Source organism: Phalangium opilio, unplaced genomic scaffold (assembly GCF_054372755.1).
Source record: "Phalangium opilio isolate 3A_F unplaced genomic scaffold, DU_Popi_V2 ptg000002l_1, whole genome shotgun sequence".
In the NCBI taxonomy this organism is placed as follows: domain Eukaryota; kingdom Metazoa; phylum Arthropoda; class Arachnida; order Opiliones; family Phalangiidae; genus Phalangium; species Phalangium opilio.
In genome coordinates this window covers 7,499,052-7,521,965 of record NW_028324144.1, presented here as the reverse complement: position 1 = coordinate 7,521,965, position 22,914 = coordinate 7,499,052, and the positions used below count along the sequence as shown (strand labels likewise).

At 36.8% G+C, this 22,914-nt stretch overlaps 3 protein-coding genes and 2 long non-coding RNA genes across 8 annotated transcripts in view; 2 read left to right on the top strand and 3 right to left on the bottom strand.

Moving 5' to 3' along the window:
- LOC149718554 (methionine synthase-like) overlaps positions 1-22,914 on the bottom strand; it is a 33,499-nt gene that overhangs the window by 3,853 nt on the left and 6,732 nt on the right. The window contains exons 7-24 of the mRNA XM_089849476.1: positions 22,692-22,839; positions 22,506-22,618; positions 21,483-21,623; positions 21,225-21,410; positions 20,256-20,435; positions 18,145-18,261; positions 17,834-18,067; positions 16,154-16,252; positions 15,917-16,084; positions 15,432-15,532; positions 15,293-15,360; positions 8,955-9,075; positions 4,342-4,423; positions 4,062-4,236; positions 3,828-3,983; positions 2,602-2,929; positions 2,220-2,286; positions 1,914-2,015 (exon numbers count right to left, since the gene is read on the bottom strand). Of these exons, the coding sequence (XP_089705602.1) occupies positions 1,914-2,015; positions 2,220-2,286; positions 2,602-2,929; positions 3,828-3,983; positions 4,062-4,236; positions 4,342-4,423; positions 8,955-9,075; positions 15,293-15,360; positions 15,432-15,532; positions 15,917-16,084; positions 16,154-16,252; positions 17,834-18,067; positions 18,145-18,261; positions 20,256-20,435; positions 21,225-21,410; positions 21,483-21,623; positions 22,506-22,618; positions 22,692-22,839 (2,586 nt within the window). The remainder of the gene's footprint in view (positions 1-1,913; positions 2,016-2,219; positions 2,287-2,601; positions 2,930-3,827; positions 3,984-4,061; positions 4,237-4,341; positions 4,424-8,954; positions 9,076-15,292; positions 15,361-15,431; positions 15,533-15,916; positions 16,085-16,153; positions 16,253-17,833; positions 18,068-18,144; positions 18,262-20,255; positions 20,436-21,224; positions 21,411-21,482; positions 21,624-22,505; positions 22,619-22,691; positions 22,840-22,914) is intronic.
- On the top strand, positions 216-4,260 carry LOC149718558 (uncharacterized). Its single transcript, XR_016371749.1, has 3 exons — positions 216-1,856; positions 1,932-4,049; positions 4,122-4,260. It is a non-coding gene; the product is annotated as an uncharacterized LOC149718558 (long non-coding RNA).
- On the bottom strand, positions 6,281-7,841 carry LOC149718557 (uncharacterized). 3 transcript variants are annotated; one of them, XR_016371744.1, is made up of 5 exons: positions 7,592-7,841; positions 7,268-7,464; positions 7,148-7,186; positions 6,538-6,629; positions 6,281-6,469 (listed from the first exon to the last, which is right to left on the bottom strand). It is a non-coding gene; the product is annotated as an uncharacterized LOC149718557 (long non-coding RNA). The 3 variants fall into 3 exon arrangements; XR_016371742.1 differs by having other exon boundaries at positions 7,268-7,517; positions 7,592-7,831; XR_016371746.1 differs by having other exon boundaries at positions 6,538-6,656; positions 7,268-7,517; positions 7,592-7,824.
- On the top strand, positions 9,171-12,762 carry LOC149718556 (uncharacterized). 2 transcript variants are annotated; one of them, XM_089849530.1, is made up of 5 exons: positions 9,171-9,428; positions 9,505-9,961; positions 10,034-10,320; positions 10,393-10,565; positions 10,623-12,762. In XM_089849530.1, exons 2-5 carry the CDS (start codon positions 9,529-9,531, stop codon positions 12,547-12,549), a joined length of 2,820 nt encoding a protein of 939 aa, XP_089705656.1. In that variant the 5' UTR covers positions 9,171-9,428; positions 9,505-9,528; the 3' UTR covers positions 12,550-12,762. The 2 variants fall into 2 exon arrangements, with proteins under 2 accessions (XP_089705656.1, XP_089705663.1); XM_089849537.1 differs by lacking the exon at positions 9,171-9,428 and having other exon boundaries at positions 9,859-9,961; positions 10,034-10,069; positions 10,146-10,320.
- On the bottom strand, positions 12,571-14,742 carry LOC149718555 (uncharacterized). Its single transcript, XM_089849547.1, has 3 exons — positions 14,363-14,742; positions 13,396-14,294; positions 12,571-13,328 (listed from the first exon to the last, which is right to left on the bottom strand). Exons 1-3 carry the CDS (start codon positions 14,377-14,379, stop codon positions 12,775-12,777), a joined length of 1,470 nt encoding a protein of 489 aa, XP_089705673.1. The 5' UTR covers positions 14,380-14,742; the 3' UTR covers positions 12,571-12,774.

Genomic DNA, 22,914 nt, shown 5'->3' with positions numbered 1-22,914 from the left:
ATGTTTAAGATTTAATTGAATTAATTTTCGAAGAACAAGGCAACCTTGAACGCAACAGACTATAAATGAACTTGGCTTCGTAAAAGGACAATTAAGCATTTTATGTTCAAGGTTGCCAGGTAACATAACATTATATCTTAAAAGAACTGCCTTTTTTCTAAATATAGAGCTATTTCAATAGGGGAAAAATTTCGTCTGCTACGAAAATTGGGCCTGCCTTTGAGTGTAGGGCGGCCGTTTTATGAGGGTTTTCTCTATGGGCAAATAGCATTGGTGACGTAGCCATTACCCCCTCTGAAATAGCTCTATAAAAGTAAAAATATTCAATAAAATAAATTAAAATCTATTATTACAAAATAATTAGCATTTTATTAGCCTAAAAAACGTGGACTACTGCGCCGCCATTGGTCAGCTAAATCGAACCTCCTATCATTACAGGATTGGTTGAATTCTCACAATGGCAGAGAGAGAGGTAAGGGTTAAGAGCAGTCTTGGAAATAAGGATTTTTTTGAAACTAGTCCTCGGGACCAGTGACCCCCAGCGTCTACAATATTAAACTGGTCCTTGGGACCAGTGACCCCATCCCTAATTTATTTTTTACTAATCCTATTGAAAAATTAAGAGAGTATTTCGTTGACGCACAGCCCATTCAATCGGGCTATAGATGCAAAAATTATGTCAAAAATCAGAGTTAACTCCGTCATTGGGGGGAACACCGTTTTTTGGTCCTAATTTTGAAAATACTGGTTGAAATCTCTTGAAATTTTAATGAGATTTGCAAAATAATGTTTGGTATTTTTGTGCAAAGTTGTAACAACATTAAAACGAAAATGAACCATAATTTAATGGCTTAGTCTCAAACAGTTTAAATTTGTTTCCTTCAGCTTCACTGGTTCGAGTCTCTTGAAATTTTAGTGAAAGGCATATTTAAAGGTTTTAAATTATTGTGGAAAGTTTCAAACTTTTAAAACGAATAGTCCTTTTCCTAAAATTTCCCTAAGGTTGTAGGATTATGCACAAGCACAATTTTAATGAATTTTTTGGAAGTGAATTGTTTCTTTGAAAACTTTGAAACTTTGCATCATAATTTAAAACCGTTCAATGTGCCTCTCACTAAAATTTCAAGAGATTCGAACAAGTGAAACGGAAAAACTTATTAAACCGTTCCAAGACCAAGCCCTTTAAGTAGGGCTAATTTTCGTTCTAATATTTATACAAAAAAACTATAGAAGGGAAACTTTTTAAAATTTCCAAATCATAGCAAACTTTGTTTTGCACATCACTTTAAACTTTCAAGAGGTTTGCACCAGTAGTTTCAAAATTAGGGCAAAATAACTGTGTTCCTCCCATAGCCGGTCATGTTGAAAGCTGGCTCCTTGGATTTTTCGAGCGAAAAAGCTCATAATTACCAACACGCGCTTTTACATAGGAAAAACATTGTGTGAAGCCAAAGCGTGATCGAGTGGGCTGTGGTTGTAGCAAGGAAGGCAACATAAGCAAGAATGAGAAAATGTCAAGGCTAGGAGACTATATCCATGGAGTAGAAATTTATAATGACTAGAATTTTTAAACTGGTCCCTCCTGAATTTTCATAAAAATTCTCAATTAATAAACTGGTCCCAAGGACCAGTAACCCCCGGATTTTGAATAAAAAAACTGGTCCGAGCAATTAATAAACTGGTTTTTGACCTGTGCTATTTCCAAGACTGGTTAAGAGATTCGATTTATCAGACCAACGGTGGCGCAGTAGTCCTCGTTTTTAAGAGTAATTAAATGCTAATTATTTTATAATAAGAGATCATTTAATTTTAACACCTTTCCTTTAATATTTAGAAAAAAAGTCCTTTATTTTAAGGTATAATGTTATGTTAGGTGAACTTTTCCTTTAAAATAAAAAAACTAATTTGATTGCCTTGTATTTAATCTTTAGAACATCAGCTGTATCCAAAATTTCATCAGAATCGTAACCCCAAAATTCTTTCCGAACTCTTAAATGCAATTCTTCCGCAAAAGCCTTATTAGGAGAGTTAAAATGAAAAATATTTAGTTTTATCCCATATTTATAGATAACTGCCTGTAATGTACAGATCGTTTTTTAAACTGATTTCTACAGTGCATTGACGGGGCTTATAAGCGGCCAAGGCTTAATCTTTAAGGGTCGCCAAAGAAGATACTCTTTGCTTAAATGAATTCCAAGAAATGAAAATAATTATCATACTTCTGCTAGTCTATCAGCGAGGGATTTGGCCAAAATAACATTGTAATCATCTACATTTTCTTCATATCTAAAAAGAAATTAATTTGACTAAATTAGTTTGCACCATCATTCTTTTAATAATCACAAGGGCTGTGCGAGTACAAGAAAATTGCGAGAACTCGCCAGCACTCCGCCAAGGATAATAACAGTTCTCAGATAGTTAATGTTTTCCCTAGGCGATAGTAATTTTGGAATAATTTTTTAGCTCGACTCGTTAATAGGTTAGAACTCGGCGAGTACTGGGAAATTGGACTCGAGGTCTTTGAGAACACAGTTTTCCAGTACTCCCACTTGGACTCGCAACCTGAAAATTATTACCCGCACACCTCTAATAATCAATCACCTTTTGCATAATTCATCACATCCAAATCCAGCCGATACAGCGAACATGCCTATATAGTCGTCAATACCAGTCTCAACAGGGGCTACAAAGTCGGAAAGGCACAAATAAGGCTCGTCAACTTCGAAATCTTTGACCATCTGTTGTCTTAACCCGTATAACACGTGAAAATCCCTTTTGGGCTTGGTATCATTGTGAAATATTTTAATGTCGTCCCCTTCACTGTTGGCTGGAAAAAAGCCAATCACACCTCTTGCGCGAAAAAGTTTCTCATCGACTATTTTTTTAAGCATATTTTGCGCTTCGTTGTGTAACTTCTTGGCTGTGGCTCCTAATAATGAGAAGAATAAGAAAAACACAATTGATCTGTTAACAATCAAGAAAATAATATAACAAACAGTGGTGTGCGAGTCCCGTTTTTTTCGTTTTTGAGCCGAGTCCGAGTATCGGAATTAATTTCATATCGAGTATCAAGCCGAGTCAGGGTTCATACAACTTTTGGAAAACAAATTTCCCTGAGATTTCCAGGTTTTTCCCCACATACTTCCCTGAATTTTCCAGAGTTACGAGCCTCCAAAGTATAGTGTAATGCTATTCCTATGGAGGGGGGTTGTTTGTTTACTTTTTCCTTAATTACTAGGCTCCTGTTTGCCGTAGCCCATGGTTGGATGGGGGACAAATTTGACTATAACATACTCAAAGGACATCCCCGTATCTCTAATATAACCAGAGTTATGAGCCTCCAAAGTATAGTGTAATGTTAATCCTATGGAGAGTATGTTCACGAACATTTTGCTTAATTACTCGGCCCTTGTTTGACGCAAATTTCCCTGATTTCCCTGAATTTTACTAAAAATTCGAAATTTCCCTGAATCTTCCATGAGGTTTTTGTCAACTATTTATTTCCCTGATTTTTCCAGATTTTCCCGGTTTGTATGAACCCTGCGAGTATCAAAAATTCTTTCGAGTATCGAGTATTTAGATAGGTTCGTGAGTGGACAAACGAAATATGAAAGCTAGGATCACGTATTTTCACCACCCAATCTGAATCTAGTGTCTCTTTATCATGGTAGCGATTAAAATCCATTACAAAGCATTAACCAACGAGTTCCCTCTAAATCATTCCAATCCCATGATGCCCATATACATGCTAAAGCTAGAAGTTGAACTAGCTTTCGTTTTGGTTTCTAAGCAATTTAGCCAAAAAAAAAATTATTGTAGTTTCTTACCAACTGTCGCGTCTTGAAAAACTTTTGGAAAGCCACGATTTGGATATTTTCCTCGAAGTTGCCAAACATCAAAGAAAGGTTTCCAATCAATGAATGGAATGATACGGTTCAAATCGTAATCTTCAAAAACTTTGACTCCCAAAAATGAGGGACGAACTGTGAATATAAAAATACTGAGCTGCTGGCTATTCAATAATTAAACGGAAAATTCATTATGTTATGGTATGTGCCAACCTGGTTTGCAATCCCCAGTAAAATCTAACTGAGCTCTTTTCTTGCGCGCATCTTTAATAGGGAGTAGTAGGCATTCTTTTAAAGATTCAAGATGGTCCTCCCTGATTTCTTCGTATTCTTCTTGAATGTCTTCGATAAATTCATCTCTGTTATCTTGGTTCAGTAAGGACGAACACTATAAGAGTGAATAAATAAACACGCAGTAAAGTCACATTATTATAAACACTTCCCAAATTCGCAGGTAACAGCTAGTTATTAATAATTAATGGTAAATATTTACCACAACAACGCTTTTTGATGCATCTAACACATGAACAGTTGGAAAGCTGTACCGTGGGGCAATCTTAACCGCTGTATGAGTTCTATAGAACAAATTTGGACAATACATATGGAGTTAAGCGTAATTGAAATCAACGTGTTTGTTCTGGCAAACCATGGATTAAGAATGCGCGCGAGGAAATTTGTTTTCACGCTATAGGATATAGGCAACTCCCTATCTCGAACGACAGCTTAGTCTGTATATACTCTGTTACAACATCGGTTGTCGGCACGCGTAAAGCTAGGTCTCTATGTAACCTAGCTTTGTACGTGCTGTCTAGAGACCAAAAACTTCAGGATCTTCAGGATTTAAAATATCCGCGAGTTTTTTAGCTCGAGTGCACGGACCTCTCGGCCTTAGTTTCAAATACGCGTGAAATTACCTACAGCCTACTACTACACGTATTTGAAACTAAGGCCTAGGGGTCCGTGCATTCGAGCTAAAAAAAACATGGAGACCTAGCTTTCCCTAGTGGAAAAAATGATTGGAAACCAATTGGGAAAACGCAGTTCAGAAACCAATTGGGAACCAATAGGAAACCAATAGTGTTTTCGTCACATTTCCGATAGGATATACCAATTACTGACCGATAAGATTGACCAATTACCGACCGATAAGATTGACCAATTACCGACCGATAAGATTGACCAATTACCGACCGATAAGATTGACCAATTACCGACCGATAAGATCGACCAATTACCGACCGATAAGATTTACCAATTACCGACCCATTAGAATGACCAATTACCGACCCATAAGACTGACCAATTACCGACCCATAAGACTGACCAATTACCGACCCATTAGAATGACCAATTACCGACCCATTAGAATGACCAATTACCGACCCATAAGACTGACCAATTACCGACCCATAAGACTGACCAATTACCGACCCATAAGACTGACCAATTACCGACCCATAAGACTGACCAATTACCGACCCATAAGACTGACCAATTACCGACCCATAGGCTCACACAGAACATATGAAAATTAATTAATAATATGGCGAACAAACTAATTACTAGGCATGTGCGAGTACTCGAAAAGGTTCGAGTACTCGATCGAGCTTCGAGCCGAGTACTCGGCTCGAAGCTCGATAAGCGATTTTTGAAAAGCTCGATACGTTTTCGAGCCTTGACCCAAAGCTCGATTAAAGCTCGATAGCCAAAATTGAGTTCCCAACCATCTCTCAAAAACCCTGGATGCGCGAAATACTACTTTTTCGATCTGCGCAGGGGTTTATGTAAGCTTAATTCTTATTGGCTTTTGAAATGGTGTGACACAGAACCAGGTCCGATAAATAAGACGACTTTTGATTGGCTCTTATAGTTTGAGTTTGAGTTATTCGTAGCATGAACCATCAATATAGAAAGTTCATGCTCTGTTCGTAGCATGCATGATAAACATGATGCCAGACAAAGAAATTATTTCATCATCCTACGTTAGCCGCGTTGTTGGAGGAAATTGGCGCCATTTTTCCCGCCGAAAACAAGTATCAAATAATCAAACAGTCTTTAGTTTTTTAAAAACTTAAGGCTGTTTGATACTTGTTTTTATTTACTTTCGTGATACTGTCTTAGCAAACTTAGCTTAAGGTTAATGCCAATTAGTTCCTTCTGAAACAAGCTAGAATAATCAAAAGTCGTCTTATCTAAAAAGAAGAACATTCTTAAGGCTCGAAATCCGATTTTTCACTAACTTGAAAGCTCGATAAGGCTCGAAACCCAATTTTTGACTAAACCTTAAAGCTCGAGAGCTCGATAAGAAAATCAAAGCTCGGCTCGAAGCTCGATAAGAAAAATTTTCAAGGCTCAAGCTCGGCTCGAAACTGAAAATTCAGGGCTCGCACACCCCTACTAATTACCACAGGCTCCACAATACTAATAAAACCTTCACAATTGAAATATTTTATTTTAAAAAGGAATTTTTTTTTTTTTTTGGTTTTTTCAATTTGGCGCGGCAATAATTTTTTTTCGCAAATCGGAAATTTTTTGGGTCAGGGCGTGGTTCACTGCCTTAGCCGCCATCTCCTGGGCAGACTGATCTTTCCCCTTTTTCTTGGCGTAGTAGCGAACACTACCTGCAATAATAACAGTTACTATTGTATGATTGATACAAATTTTTAAGCTTTCATTTTTTTAAACTTACTCTTAATAGCCGAAACCTTTTGTGGAGTAAGAGATGGCCTCGCTTCTAACGCCTTAGTTGCCTCGCTTCTAACGCCTTAGTTTTTTTTGAACCTATTTGACGATGTTCCTGTCAAGCTTCTATAATGAAACTCCCCGTTAGATTTATTTGGAACACTTAGGATTGTGCAAAAGAGTTCAATTCATTTACACCTTATAACACTTTGTACATTCTGACATTTCAATATGAATTTGTGAGAAACTGAGAATGACACAAAAGCCTCCCAAAAAAAGCACACACACACCCACACCCACACTTGAAACATTAACATTAAAAATATGGCACAAGCAAAATGGTTTCAATCCACTTTTTTAATCTACAGAGTTTTTGAAAAACTATATGTTAAAGGGAGGGTAAGCGCGTTATGTAGGGGTGGAGCCTTTAATAAGCTTCTCTCTTGCATTTTGATGGAAGATAAAATTCAGAGAGAAGCTTACTATTTTTGACTTGTATATGGATTTAAAAAACAAGTAATTTGATCTAAACAGATCCATGATAATTATGATGTGGAACTCATAATTTTTCCAAAGACCTATTCGCTTTTAAGAATTTAAGAGAAAAAATATCATACTTTTACTGCGCATCTCCTCGTCATCACTAGACATATCATCTGGTAACAATTTAAGAGTTAATTTATTAGAAATTGAGACTATATAGGGAAGTCTACTCTTGTGTGTTAGAAGAAACTTACCGTAATTTACTCTCACTAACCCACCATCTCTCATCATCCCTTGGGGCTCATGATCTCTTATGCCTTTGACTATCTCTTGAGGTTCATTATCACTAATCATCGTTTTACGTTCATCACTAATCATCGTCAATATAACTTATCAAAAATGTCTCGTTCATTTATAATGAATACGTTTCTAAAGGATATCCACCACTTTTCTAAAGGTAAAAACTACTTTTATGTCGTTTTAGAGATTCTACAAATTCAAACTCTGAAAACAAGGGCCAAGGCTTAGCGAGTAGCAGTACTTTAGAAGCTTCAAAAACGTGATAAAGTTGTTCTTACCATTAGAAAATTGCTGAATATCCTTTAGAAACCTATTTGGAGCAAGATTTAATCGGATTTCATGAATTAGTTCCAATAATAACGCTGAAATTGAGTCGAGTTGAGTTTATCGAGCGTTGTAGCGGGCTAAACCTTGACCAGAGAAACGAGCATGGCCATGGAGGAAGGATACGAGCTATGGGCTCTATAGGAGAGCCTGGAGGGGCCAACTAATAGGCGCGCGAGAAGCCAAAAAGGGTCACGGTGGCGCCGCCAGACGGCGAGTAAAGTAACTAAAGTTTTAATAAAAATTCAAAACCATGTCAAGAACAACAAATCGAAACATGTGGTTAATAATTGATTGCATCGCTCCTAACTCCAAAAATAATAAAGGAAATGCTAGAGATTTGTCTTTTTTCCGATTTCCCAAAAATACCTGTTTTTTCACACGTTATAGAGCCATAATTTGTTTGAACTTTAGTTACTTTACTCGCCGTCTGGCGGCGCCACCGTGACCCTTTTTGGCTTCTCGCGCGCCTACTAGTTGGCCTCTCCTATAGAGTCCAATAGAGTTCCCTGTTGGAAACCAATTGGAAATGAAAAGAGTTCCCTGTTGGAAACCAATTGGAAATGAAAAGGACTTTAATTTGAAAACATGACCAATACATGTCCAATAGAGTTCCCTATTGGAAACCTATTGGGAATTAAAAGGAACTTAATTTGAAAACATGACCAATACATGTCCAATAGAGTTCCCTATTGGAAACCTATTGGGAATTAAAAGGAACTTAATTTGAAAACATGACCAATACATGTCCAATAGAGTTCCCTATTGGAAACCTATTGGGAATTAAAAGGAACTTAATTTGAAAACATGCCCAATACATGTCCAATAGAGTTCCCTATTGGAAACCTATTGGGAATTAAAAGGAACTTAATTTGAAAACATGACCAATACATGTCCAATAGAGTTCCCTATTGGAAACCTATTGGGAATTAAAAGGACCTTAATTTGCAAAAATGACCAATACATGTCCAATAGAGTTCCCTATTGGAAACCTATTGGATATGTAATGGTCTTGAAATGGCAAGAAACCCCAATTCATTCCCAATAGAATTTCCAATCGGATGGTTATCGGAATGAAATGGACTTCTATTGGCAGATCATTTCCTATAGGTCGCCAATAGAAATCTTCAAACACCAATAGGATCGAATTTGTCACCGATTGGTTTCCAATCATTTTTTCCACTAGGGTTACGCGTGCTGACAACCGATGTTGTAACAGAGTATATACAGAATAAGCTGTCGTTCGAGGTAGGGAGTTGCCGATCCTGTAGAGTGAAAACAAATTTCCTCATGAGCATTCTTTATTCATGAGCATACTTTGAGGTCGTAGCTCCTCCAATAAGGAGAGGAATTTTTAACTTTAATCTTTCCATTTCTTTGGCAACAAATACCATTTCGCTTAAAGATGGCGTGATCAAGCCTGATAATCCAATGATATCTAGAGGGAAGAGAAAGGGTAGTTTTATCGTAACCTTGTAATACCAAAAGTCTGATAAGACTTCATACAAAAAGTACTTAACTGATTCTCGGTTCTAGCTTTGGCAATAGAAAACATGTAATTTACACTGCAGACGACGGTAGTCTACACTAACCAATGAGAATGACATACCTAAATTCAAAACTAGCCAATAGCTAGGCGAATTATCCGGAAGTTCTGAAAGTAGTACGAAGTGAAATCTTAAATGAGAAAAAAAGGTTTAAACTCGGGTCGTCTTAGTTTTTTCAAGTTTCAACGACGTTTTAAATCTAGAATTGTTTCTAAGTGTTTCCCTAAACATTTCTTAGCATCAGGTAAGTAAATAATTGCAATTTAAAAGTTTTTATATAAAAAACCCAAGTTAAGATAAACTTTCTGCTCTTTATAAAGCTTATAAACTTCTAAGCCTTGGCTATGCCGCCTAGAAGAAAACCATCATTAACTCCACTTATTCAACCCAAAAATCAGTCAACGCAGTGCGATTTTTATCTGAAAGAAACTTCTTCAAAAGCGGTTCAGATTAACCCCCTTTTGCGGAGTGCAGAATCCCAAACAAAACAACAAAGATTTAAAAATACCTGGACACAAACAACTGAAAACAGGAATGTAACAGAAACGCAGATAGCAGGCTCACAAACCGATTATGTTTACACCAGTAATAGAACAACACAGTGCGACTTTCACTTGAAAATAACACGTTCCATAGAGACGCAAACCAACCCTTTGAAAAGAAAATCTACACATTCAGGTGATCAAGTTACGAAACGATTGAAGTTATGCCAAGATGATTCAATTACTACTTCTGCATTAGACCTCATTTACGATTACATCTCAAACTTAGAACTCGGTAAGTATAATAATAGAATAAAAAAAATGAATAATATGAGGAGTGTATATTAACGATTTTTTTTCATTTAAGCCTGTATTGTTTTCCAATGTATGAAAAGTGTTGATGGTACATTGCGTCATTTGGAAGTCACCAGATCTGACAATTTAGTAATTCTTGGAAACTACTATGATACCCCTATCAGAATGTTTTTTACAATGGATGGACGCTTGACTATTCTAAAACCATTCAAAAAAGCAGAGCAGAAAGAAGTATTTAGATCTACTGAGGAGCAAGGGTTAATAATCAGTTATAATGTAATTGATGAAGCATTAAAAGATCTAGTTGAAAATCTTGTATTTTGCCCAGGGATTCCCAAGGTTTGTGTAATTTTCTAAGCTGAATAACAGGTACGGAACTAATAAATTATTTGTTTTGTTTCTCTTTAATAGGAAGATTGTGAAAATATCAAAACCAGAAAACTCGAGGAAATTAAATATCCTTTTAGGAGACATCAGTCTGTTGATTGTCCAGTTTTTTATACCGCACCAAAAAATTTACCAAAGGAGCAGTTAAAAGCTCAAAGTTATCAGCATCAGTGTGGAAAATGTCGTTACCTTAATAGGTAAATTTCACCATTATTTTTTAGCAAATATTGGAAAGTTAATTTTTTTTCTTGTAGATATATTTTGGGGCAAAAGAAAAAAAGAACTGAAGTCACACCACGAACCCATCTTAAAAGGCAGAGTGTGCTTTCAAGGTGCAGAATTAGTGTTTTAACACCGAGGTCCCGAAAAAAACGGTTCATAGAAAATCGGACTTTACGATTCAGAGTTAATAAAAGAGTTAAGGAATTAGAACAAAAGTTGGAGGAAAGCAGTTTAGAGCTCAATATGGATCAACACAGAAAAATGCAGGAAGTAATCGCCAGTATCAATACTAATGGAAGTGCAGAACTTGAAAAGATTTTCCAAGAAGCAAGTGAAAAAAACCATACTCTAGGGATTGCCTTGAAAAAAAGCTGGAATCTGGATACTGAAAGGAATGGTTTCATTGATGATCAGATGAGATGTGAAAAAGGGAGTAAAGGAAACAGGTGGAGTCCGTTAACATACCGTATTGCTTTAAGCGTGTTTTCGCGGTCTCCGGCTGCTTATGAAGCATTAGCTTCCTTCGACATCTTTAAGTTGCCCAGTGTTTATTCTCTAAGGAACAAAATGAAAAATATTCCATCGAAGCAAGGTATTGACTTAATTTTTCTACATGGAGAAGCAAAGAGATTCAATGAATTCGTTGAGAAGTATCCAGGAAAGAATAAACCCCCTAAAGAAGGAGTGCTAATTTTTGATGAGGTCAAAATTATTGGGAAGTTAATGTGGAACTCGAGCAACAACGAGTTCATTGGCTGTTGTATTGATCCAGCAGAATACCCTTCAATGGACGATTTATTTAAAGAAAATACCGTTTCTGAAACCTTAGAAGCAGAATATGTTTTACAATTCTTATGGAGATGCGTTTCCAGCAGCTTTGATATAATTGGTCCTTATTTTATGTTGCCAAAAGCTGCTTCGAATTCTTTCTTAATCAACACCATATACGATGTCATCTGGGCATTTCAATGTGTTGGTTTGGAAACATCTGCGCTGGTTTGTGATGGTGGCACTTCCAATATTGCAGCGTTAAGACACACGATAGGAATTGAGAAACCCTTTACTTACTCTGAAAATCAGAATGGAACCTTCAATTTTCGGTTCAAGCCTTCCTTTAAACACCCATTTCTCAAGGGAAGACGAATATTTTGGATTGTTTGCCCAACACACCAATTAAAAAACATGATTAATGCGTTAAACCACTCCAAGGATAACGATTCTAAAGAATTTACGATATTAGGAGATATAGTGTTCGGTTGGTCACAAATCGTTGATTTGTATGAAAGGGAAGTTGACAGACGTGATAACAATGAGTTGGTACAAGTGAAAGGTTTAATTTTGGCGTTCATCGAAAGAGATCCTTGGGTAAAATTGAATGTTACTCCAGCTAAAATTATGCAAACTCAGAAGGTTTTGGGTGAATTATTTAATTACGCAAATCCCATGGCAGAAGATCCACCTGAGGATAAAGATAAAGTTATGGCATGCCACGATTACTTATTTGCGTGCCATAAAATATTTGAGAAGGGGTTATTATCGCACGAGAAAGTAGAGTCATTAACGTCTGCACCTGTAAAATCAATGCTGCAAGGACTGGAATTTTTTGAGTCTTGGGCAACGGAACGAATTTTGTGTGAAGAAGATCTAAAAGAAAAAACTGGCCAGAAATTTCTAGCATGGCAAACATGGGAGCTCTTAAGAATTTCTATATTTGGCTTCTGTGACTTTGCTGAAGATTTCACCTCACGTAACCCTACCAAGTATATTTACCCAGTACGCATAAATGGTTCTGCAGTGGAAACAATTTTCAGCCAACAAAAATATGTAACAGCAGGTAAACTCACAAGTTTAAACTACCGTACTTCTAGACGGGCATTACTAATTAAAGGATGCACGAAAACAACACAAAACGCAGAAGCTGAATATCGTAAAGTTGGAGTTGATCTTTCAAGCAAATAATCAATTTTATTCAACCAAATGTAAATTATGCAATTTCACTAAGCCAAAATTTAATTTCAATGTTTATTTTAACATTTAATAATATCACAAAGCTTTGTTTTCATAAAAAAATCATATCGAGGATATCAATGAATCCTAAATTTATTTCTAAATTAATATTTTTTGTAATTTTTTTAATGGTGGATCAATTAAAAATCATTTCATGAAGTCTTATCCTGCAATATCTCATTGGTAAATGAATTCATCCATCAGTAACTTTCGTCGCAGGACCCTTCCGCTTCTAGACTGTTTTGGACTTGAGAATGTAGTAGAAGTCGCCTCTTTTTTAATTTTGTGAGATTTCTTTGGCAATACTGATTTTGGAGGCTCATTAGGAACAGATTTACTTTCTATCACAAGATCATTAGGAACTCGTTTGCGAATTTTCTTTACCACTTCTGACTTTGAGGCTTTACACTGCTTTAGCAATACTGATTTTTGTGTTCTGCGAGTGCCCTTTTCCCCTGTCTTTGGCTTTTTAACTGTATTTCTGTATAAGTAGCACCTGAGATTCTGACCACCAATTCCTCTTTTTCCTTTTCTGTCATTTCGTGACTGAATCTTTGCACGTACTAAATCACCAAGCTTAGCGTGACCCATCTTTCTCTGATATACCTTCCTGAAATGTTCGAGTTCGTCATACGAAAAATCCCTATTCACTATTTCCGTTATTTTGGATAAAGCGTTGTGGAACATTTCTTTGAAACCTTCATTGTTCATTAATGTGGCCATAGTCTCTTCTAAAGAAAAAATGTGACGATTGATTAGGATAATGATTTAAAAAATAATTGCTAAAATAATTCTTACTTAGTACTTCTCCTGGTTTAATCTTATCCCATTTTATCCATTCATCCACAACTAGATCATGAACTTTCTCAATGTATGGATTAAGGGACACATGGGGTATTAATAATCCGCCTTGGTTGATTTGTATTAAAGCTGGAGGTATGTCTTTTGACGATTGATCCATGTTGCGCAGTGACAGGCTGATTTGGTATAATTTGTGTGCAATGTCTCTTTGCTTTTGAGTCAGGGGCTTCTTCCCTTGCCTAATTTTTGAATAGACTTGCATCCTTTTTTTGTTTACGCGCCACATCTCCCCAAGGCAGCCACCACCTAGTCTTTGCAACGAATAAATCCTGTCAGAATTCCTGTTGCGTACGATTTTCTTCTTCTTAGGGGAAACAATAACTTGCGTAGAGCTGGCTTTACTTTGACTAGCAGTTGAGCTGGCTTTACTTTGACTAGCAGTTGAGCTGGCTTTACTTTGACTAGCAGTTGAGCTGGCTTGACTTTGACTAGCAGTTGAGCTGGCTTTACTTTGACTAGTAGTTGAGCTGGATCTCAGTTGGTTAGCATGCTTTTCCAGTATTTTTTTTGCAATCCAATAAATTATTAAAGAAAATTCAATTTCATCACAGTTTAGCTTCATTAAGAAATTATCGGGCTGGTTCATTGAATATGAAGGCAGCCATGAATTCCAAGCGCAAAGGAAACTGGAATTCGGTGTGCGGCACATCTCGAAATTATCTTTGAGTTCAAAGAACTTATCAACTAAGATTATAATTATTTCGTCCAATTTCCCACTGCCTTCTAGGTCTTCTAATATTTTAGTTTTTGAATGGCAAACTTTGAAAAAGTCATCTTCAAAATTGAGAATGTCTTTGATTTTAAAGTCCTTCAGTAAATCAAGTTTCATCTTTAACCTAATTCAATAGTTCAAACTTATTACATTTAATTTAAAATTAGTTTTAAAGGAACTAGGTTTACTTACAAAGTTTCGGGAGCCATGACTCCAAAATAATACAGCAGACGAACTTAGTGAACCAATCAAGAGCGATTCACGTGGTTAAATTTAACCAATAATGGTTTAATAATTCATATTTTTAATTTATTGTTGACTTAAAATCTTTCTATCGGAAAAATTACTTCAAATTTCATTTCTTAGTTGTTACCATCACTCTACGCTTGGTAACAGTTGTGTTATATGTAAAAACCGGGGGAACTATGTTTTGTAGCGCGTAGCGACTATTTTCCTTCTATGTTTGGTGAAGCGGCGCCAACGTCACTCGATTTTAGAGGCCGCGTTGCAGAGATATCTGCCCACGCGGACAAAGGGGTAAGCACTGAAAATAACACGTTTCGCACCCCCGCGCCAGTTAAGTACTTTTTGTATGAAGTCTTATCAGACTTTTGGTAATACTCTCTTTACAAGTATGGGTTGAATGGATATTTGCTACAGGCACGGGGTGCTCGATCTTGGTCGAGTATTCCGCGTAGAACAGCGCCATCTGGTTACATATAGTCTACTATGATATAAATCTCTACCCTTAAAGGAGATTTCGGATTCTTTGATGCCCCTAAGATGCAGGCTAATCTTCTACACCACCAAGACAGGAACCATGAACTCATCCGCAAGGGCGGATCTAAAACTAGCCTTGCCAATCATTAGCAGGCCTGTCAACTCCACCCCTCAACAATGAGAACATCTAGTTAGGTTGCTTTAAACTAAACCACAGCCGATAGACTCGCTTTAACCTGACTCAAAAATGAAAAATCACAGTGGGACATGGCCCTATTCTCTTATGATTTCGAGGAGGAAGCTTCAAATGAAGATGCACAATGGTGATATTATAATGGAAGACATATACTTATAGGGTTAACGTTTTAGACAAAGTAGAATAAAATTAAAATTGTTAATCACCAGCGTTATTATTGAGAGCACATTTTAGTATTTCATCACAAGGTTTCATAACTCCTAAGTCAATTACGCTAAAATTTCAAAAGTACATTAATGACACGGAAATTAACAACTGTAATACAAAATTATGTAAAATAAATACCGATAATTATTACAACCCAAAACGACTCCGACAATGTTCTTTCCAATATCATGCACATCACCTTTAACCGTTGCCAGAACTACCGTGCCTGCAAATCTATCCTACAAATACGCTTGAAAATTAGTTACTACATTAAAAACAAGGTCAATAAAAAGTATTAAAGCAAAGCGCGAGTCCAGTGGACTTTGGTTAAAGTAAGAGGCATTTGTGGGTGGGATTTATACATGCACTTATAAATCCCGCCCACAAGCCTTTACCAATCCGGAGTTCATTAGGAAAGCTAACTTGCAGGGGATTTCCCCCCAAAAATACTTCCAAACAGGATCGAGTTCGTAAGGGAAGTCAAATTGAAGATGAACCACGTGATCCGCGCTTTGCTTTTTAGACTTATTGGGGGTTGTCATCAGCAATGAAAATGACCCACAGTCTTTAAGGATGTTTTTCCAAAACTAGCGCAATCTGAAAGTCTAGCAAATTATAGTTACATTTTCATCATAATTCTCATCAGGACAAAGTCGCTGATTTTCCTGTCTCTCTTTCTCCATAAAGGGAACCAGATAAGCCACGGCTTTCTTCATAACACGAGCTGATTTTATAACTTGCGGGAGAAACATTTTCCCGGCACCAAAAAGGTCACCCACCCTATTCATACCCTATTAAATAGAACAGTTTTACAAAGTATTAACAAACATAAATTTTAAATTACTAAGAAAAACAGAAACCTTCATCAGAGGTCCTTCAATTATATTAAGAGGTCTAGGATAAAGATTAGTCTTCTGTCTTGCTTCTTCTACGTCCTCTACAACAAAGGCATCAATTCCCTTATAGAAAAAAAAAGAAAGAACGAAATTAAGGAAGTAAATTAAATATAAGTGATGGTCGATATCATTCGTAAAATCACAAATTTCTTTATCATAATAAGTTTTCTCTTTTTTTTTAGTTTATATATGAAACTCAATGAGGGAACTTTCATTAATGCAAAGCGCGGGTCCAGTGGGTCCCCTAAAGTTGACTTTCCTTACGAACTCCAGTTTTGGCTTGGCGAAGGCAGGAGGCATTTGTGATCGGGATTTATACGTGCACTTATAAATCCCGCCCACTAGCCTTCGCCAAGCTAAACCCGTAGTTCAGGAGGAAAGTCAACTTGTAGGGGATCCACTGGACCCGCGCTTTCCTTACTCATTTGAGAACGTTATTTTACCGAAAGCGACATCAACCGATTCTAATACCCTATTCGACATCAACCGATTCTAACACCCTATACGACATCAACCTAATCTAATTTCTTACATCCACCCAAAGCGGCATCAACCGATCACCAATACCGATATCATGAACTCTTGCTAATGCTAATCGATTTTTTATCAATACAACCAATTTTTAAGCAGCACAAATATTGACCGCTGTTACCGAACCAAAACCAGAACAGAACAGAACCAACCAATTTTTTAACCGATACCAGAATAATACCAACCAATATCAACTAGCTTTCCAGTACCGAACTGTTTATGGTGGTATAATGGCACCAAGGCCTAATACAATGAAATAAGTATATATTATAAAATACCTTAAAAGCGCCCTCTATGGAACATTTTAAGCATATCAGAAAAATTCAGTAAATTAGGCTCAAAACCAACATAACTTCCAAAATTGTGATAACGGCAACCATGCAATAGAGTAATTTATTTCCCATATACGGCAACGTCATAACCCTCTATCTCTTACCTTAGTGATATCCCCCCTCCCCTTCCCTTCCGGGGGCAAATAGTATTCTCTAGTACAAAGTTGCCCCTAACGTAGGGGATACACAGTTCACTCCCCCTCTCAACCGAAATTACTCTATACCAATTGGTTGGTGCTCATCACTATTAAAAATTCTCCAGGGTTGCCACTGAATTTTCAGAACCAAATTCCCTGACTTTTCCAGGTTTTCTCTGACCTTTTTCTGAGATTTTCCCTGACCTTTTTTAGGGCGAAAGTGTAAATGTTTACAGCACGTTTTAAGTGCGTATAATTAAATAAACTCTCACATTAAGAATTCCAATGTATTTGTTGCACCAAAATGAATAAGAAACATTTTAACTATAAATAACAGTCTGAGAGATTTTTTTTAGAGCGCATTTACTTTACAAAAACAATTCTAGACATTTTAAGGATTGCTCTAGAGTTTTCTGTGTTAAGAGAGGATGATGAGAAACTTTCATTACTCTTTCAATAAAGACTTATCCCCAGAAATTTTACCCACTAAAATCAAATTCCCTGACTTTTCTTGAAACTTTTAAAATTCCCTGACTTTTCCCTAACCTTTTCGGTCCATTTTTAAATTCCCTGACTTTTTCAGGTTTTCCCTGACCCGTGGCAACCCTGTTCTCTATACCTATTCCCTGAAAAATAATAATTACTTTGACTAAGGCGTGTTCTAGTCTCCATTCAACCGGTTGGCACCGCCAATCATCCTCCGATGACTGTACATTTTTCTTCTTTGTATTATTTCTCTGAGAATATTCCAAAAGTTTCTCCGTTCCTTGCGCATCCTTATTCCATAACAAATTTTCACACATTTCCAGTAAATCTTTTTCAATATCATCGTAAACTGGTAAACAACCAGCGTTTACAATACCCATATCCATTCCAGCCTGTTACGTAAATATTTACAATATTGCCACTTGCACATTTTGGAAAGTAATAGAAAATACAAAAATTATGAAATCACTTTAATCGCGTGATAGAGAAAGACGCTATGCATCGCTTCTCTAATATGGTCATTGCCACGAAACGAAAATGATAAATTAGAGACGCCACCACTAATTCGAACACCAGGAAGAAGTTCCTAAGAATGGAAACAAAAGTTATGACTTATGTGTGATCACTACAGATTTTGAAAGAGGCAGCAAATTTATTTGGAAGGTATGAACCAATACTAAAAATTGATTTATGTAAGAAGAACGTTTAACCAAAAGTAGATGAGAGGAAAAGTATGAAAATGGCCAAAAGTCGCGAGTCATCAGAGTTTCGCCGTAGTTGACCGTTTTATTGGCGTAGCTATACTGCGCTTGTTCACTCCCTTAAAATAGGTCTTGTGTTAATTCGCGGTTACGCGGTTACTGTCGTCTGCTATTGTGTATGCTAGAACTTCCTCGATTTGTGTTTGTAGTCAGGACAGAGTAGCTGGTAATGTTTTAAAAGGTATTTGAAGGAATAATATGGATTTAAGTAAGGTTATCGAAGCAATAAAAGAGCACATAAAACTAGATACGTTTAAAACAAATCTCGGTAATTTAGCTATAGCGCGGGGAGCTTGCGTCGTGATGCGCGTGATCGAGTGGGCTATGGTTAAACCAAGGAGCATAATAGTCTGAACTACTTTCAGTCGCGAGTTTGCAAGTCCATAAGTCACTAGTAAACTAAATAGTTATTGGCGAAACTTCGATGTCCGCGTTTTTTAACACAGGCTTTATGGCCATTGTCATACTTTCCCTCTCATCCACATTTGGTTTAACTTAGCAAATTCCCTATCCATCCTCGACTACTTTGTATATTTCAGTGGGAGTGGCTTATAATTTCAAAAGTTGCGCTCGCCATCTGTCGGCCTTACTCTCTTATATTCTGGGCTTTAAATATAGATACTGCATAAGGAAAGTAAATAATTATAATAAGTTATAATCGTACTAAAATAATAATTTTAGTACAAAGAAAGAAAAACCAGATGCTTAAATTTAAAGAAACATCAATTATACTGTATATATTCTTAACTTTAAAGCTTAATTCCACTAAATCGGGAGTTGCCCAATTTGCTTTTTTACCACTGGCGCAATTTCTAAAAAAAATATATAAAATTATTTAACCTCGAAAATGGAGATAAGAATGACATTTTCGACCACTAGAAGTCGCTATATACGAAATTTGTGGGTGGAGTCAAAATATAAGCAGACGAAGTTTCTCAATGAAGTATGCGAGGCAGTGAGGATGATACCAGATAGGCTAAAGCTATGATCCGACGTTCTTAGTACATAAATCCGTTTTTGCCAATACCCATTTTATAGTGTAAAATGAACTCAACGAGGTTACCGATATTATCAGAAGCGCATGACATACGAAGTGATTTTCTAGACTCTTTGGTAGACCCGTCTTATACGGAAAGATTTTTATTTGAGTCGGCACTAGCCACCTATGGGGGGATACTGACAAAAACTGCATCGATTTATTAGGGTTGCCGTCTGGCGAGAATAAGGGGAACTATTTCTAAGCGGTGACATATGCGTAAAAAATGTATAAGCCAATCACCTAAGCTGAACCCCACCCGCTTGGATTTCTCGGCGCGAGAGGAAAAATAAAGTTGGAAAGGGGGCTGACATTTCCCCCCCTTGATGGTAAAAGCTTTCCGTATAAGACGGCCGCTATGTTATGCATAATAGAAAATCACTTCGTATGTCATGCGCTTCTGATATTATCCCAATTCAAACCAATATCGATCCACTACTTCTCCAGTAGCAAATTGTTTATGGCTGGTTAAATAATGGCCAATCATAATGTAGTAAATAGTCGGGGAAATTCTGTAACTTTTTAGCAAGTTATAGCACAAGTTCATAAGATATGTTCTCCATAAGTTTCATGTGTTGACTAGCGAGACTGACACAAACCCTTTAAGGGACAATGATCACTAGCGATAACCCGTTAAAAAAGTTACAGAATTGGCCCCATTAGCTAATTTAATAGCGCCATCTATAGATTTTTATTGGCAAAATAGCAATATTAGTTAGAGATATTGATCCCAGATCGATTTGTGCCCATCACTATATAAATTGCTTGGAAAATGTACTTTACTTTTATTCTTCGAGTAGCATTGATGTAATCAATTCCGTAAGTGTTATGTTCTTCCATCCCAGTGGCAATTGTTAGTATATTTGGATCAAAAATTATATCACAGGGATTGAAACCAATCTTCTCCGTTAGTAACTTATAAGATCGCTGGCATATTTCGACTTTGCGATCTTCATCAGCAGCCTATAGAAACAACAGTTAGTAAAAAGTACTAAAAACAGTAAATAAGAAACAGAATTTTTTCTCGTATCAGGGTTCGAATTAAAAAACCCAGCCCACCATAAAAAACCCACCCGCGGGTTTTATTGGGTTATACCCACCAAAAAAACCCACTTAATAAATCCCGTCACTAAGATCTTCAATTTCCATGAATTTGAATGCGAGCATAATTTATTTAAGTCCTTTTTACTCGTGAATGACAATTTCTACCATGCACACAACTGCTAAATATAAAAAACCCAATAAAACCAAGACAAACACCAATAAAACCCGGAAAACCCAATAAAACCCGGAAAAAACCCAACAAAACCCGGAAAAAATACCCAATGAAACCCGGAAAAAACGCCAATAAAACCCGGAAAAAAACCCAATAAAACCAAGACAAACACCAATAAAACCCGGAAAACCCAATAAAACCCGGAAAAATACCCAATAAAACCCGGAAAAAACGCCAATAAAACCCGGAAAAAAAACCAATAAAACGCAGAAAAACTGGGAAAAAAACAATAAAACCCGGAGAAACCCCATGAACGCAGAAAAACCCGGAAAAACCCCAATATAACGCAGAAAAGCCCAATAAACTCCGGAAGAAAACCAATAAAACCCGGAAAAAACCCCAATATAACACAGAAAAACCCAATAAAATCCAGAAAAACCCCAATATAACCCGGAAAAACTCCAATAAAACGCAAAAAAAAACCACTGGGCTGGTTTTTTAATAAGACCCCTGCTTTTTAACACTGTGTCATGTACTTGTCCAATTTCGTCAAATGCCATGACAACAACGGCTCCTCCATATTGTTTAATCACGCTTGCTTTGGCCAAAAAATCTTCCTCTCCTTCCTTCAAGCTGATTGAATTAACAACGCATTTTCCCTGGCAACATTTGAGACCAGCCTCGATAACGGCAAAATTAGACGAATCTAAACAAAATGGAACCTAATACAAACAACCAGGTTTCAGCCAGAAAACTTTGATCATGCAGTAATTAGAGATACACGAGTAAATTACTTTACAAATATCAGGTTCTGTCCCGATTAAGTTTAAAAACTTGGCCATAGCCATTTTGCCATCCAACATTCCCTCATCCATGTTAATATCAAGAATTTGGGCTCCCATTTCAACTTGATCTTTGGCAACGCTTGCTGCGTCCTATGGGAAAATCCTGGGTCAGTTTTCTATTGAATACAACATTATTTCATCAAAACAAATCTGGGCTCATGTCTTATTTAATCTATATCTATAAAAGTCAAAGTCCTGACTGACTGACTGACTGACTGATAATCAACGCCCAGCCCAAACCGCTCTCCCTAGAAGGCTGAAAATTTGCAAGAACGTTACTCATAAGTAGTAGGCGCGTACTAACAAAGATTTTTCCAATCCACCGCCATCTTAATAAATGGCGCCCAGAAATGTAAAAAAATATTCTCTATGCAACAAAGTTCGCGCGTTTCAACCGATTTCGCAAATATTTAGTACACTGGGTTTCCTTTAACCTATAGATGGGCCTTATGGTCTTTTGGGTTCGATTTGTTGCCATCTTTTTAAATGGCGGCCAAAAACTTAAAAACCCTTCTTTATGGAATAATGTCCCCGTGAAAAGTAATAAAAAATGCATCCCAACGGGCTGACGGGCAACGCCGAGTGCCTTTGCTCCTAGGGTGCTACAAAAATATTAGTCCTCAGTAAAATCTACCCACTCTTTATATCATTTTGATGGAAGTTCTTATTACACGCGAGCGACGCCGCGGGTAACAGCTAGTCAATATAATAAATAGTTAGGTGAAATTTTATAAAACAGCGCTCCCTTGTGTTTGTGTTTGTCCTTGAGCTCTAATTAAATATTAATTATCTTCTGTTCCCTAAAACCTACGTCATCAATGACGATTTCCAGGTTTATGGCGAGTTCAACTGAAAAATAGGACTGAAGTAACGGCAATTCCGTCTATCTCAGCGTGTAATTTTTCAGTTGAACTTTATTCCGCCATGATTTTAGGGCCAGTGAGAATTAAGTTTAAGTCCAAAGTTAAATACCTGATATTGGCCATCCCGAATTAACCTTGCAAATCTTCGCGAACCAGCAACGTTACATCTTTCTCCAATATTAATAAAAAGCGCATCTTTTCGAACAACCATTGGCTCCAGTCCTAAATAAACGAAGAAAAATTAAAACGATTAAATTTATAATTGGACGCAATAAATCCACATTAAAACCCCTACCACTTAATAATAAAGCATCTTTAAATATATTTTCAGGTGGTATTCTTGGGCGACAATCTTTGACTGCTTTAGAAATAGCTCGAATATGATCAGGAGTCGTTCCACAACAACCACCAACAATATTGACCAATCCATCAAGAGCAAATGTCTTATTTATTTATTAATTTCATTATTAGCAAAAGTTAATGACTTTAAGCTTAAAGCAAGTGTAGGCTACGGTTTA

Coding starts and splice junctions, on each gene's coding strand:
- LOC149718556 (XM_089849530.1), top strand. CDS start 9,529: ATGCCGCCTAGAAGAAAACCATCATTAACTCCACTTATTCAACCCAAA. Junction 9,962..10,033: donor CATCTCAAACTTAGAACTCG/GTAAGTATAATA, acceptor TTTTCATTTAAG/CCTGTATTGTTTTCCAATGT. Junction 10,566..10,622: donor AAATGTCGTTACCTTAATAG/GTAAATTTCACC, acceptor TTTTTCTTGTAG/ATATATTTTGGGGCAAAAGA.
- LOC149718555 (XM_089849547.1), bottom strand. Junction 13,329..13,395: donor TAAACCAGGAGAAGTACTAA/GTAAGAATTATT, acceptor TTTTTTCTTTAG/AAGAGACTATGGCCACATTA.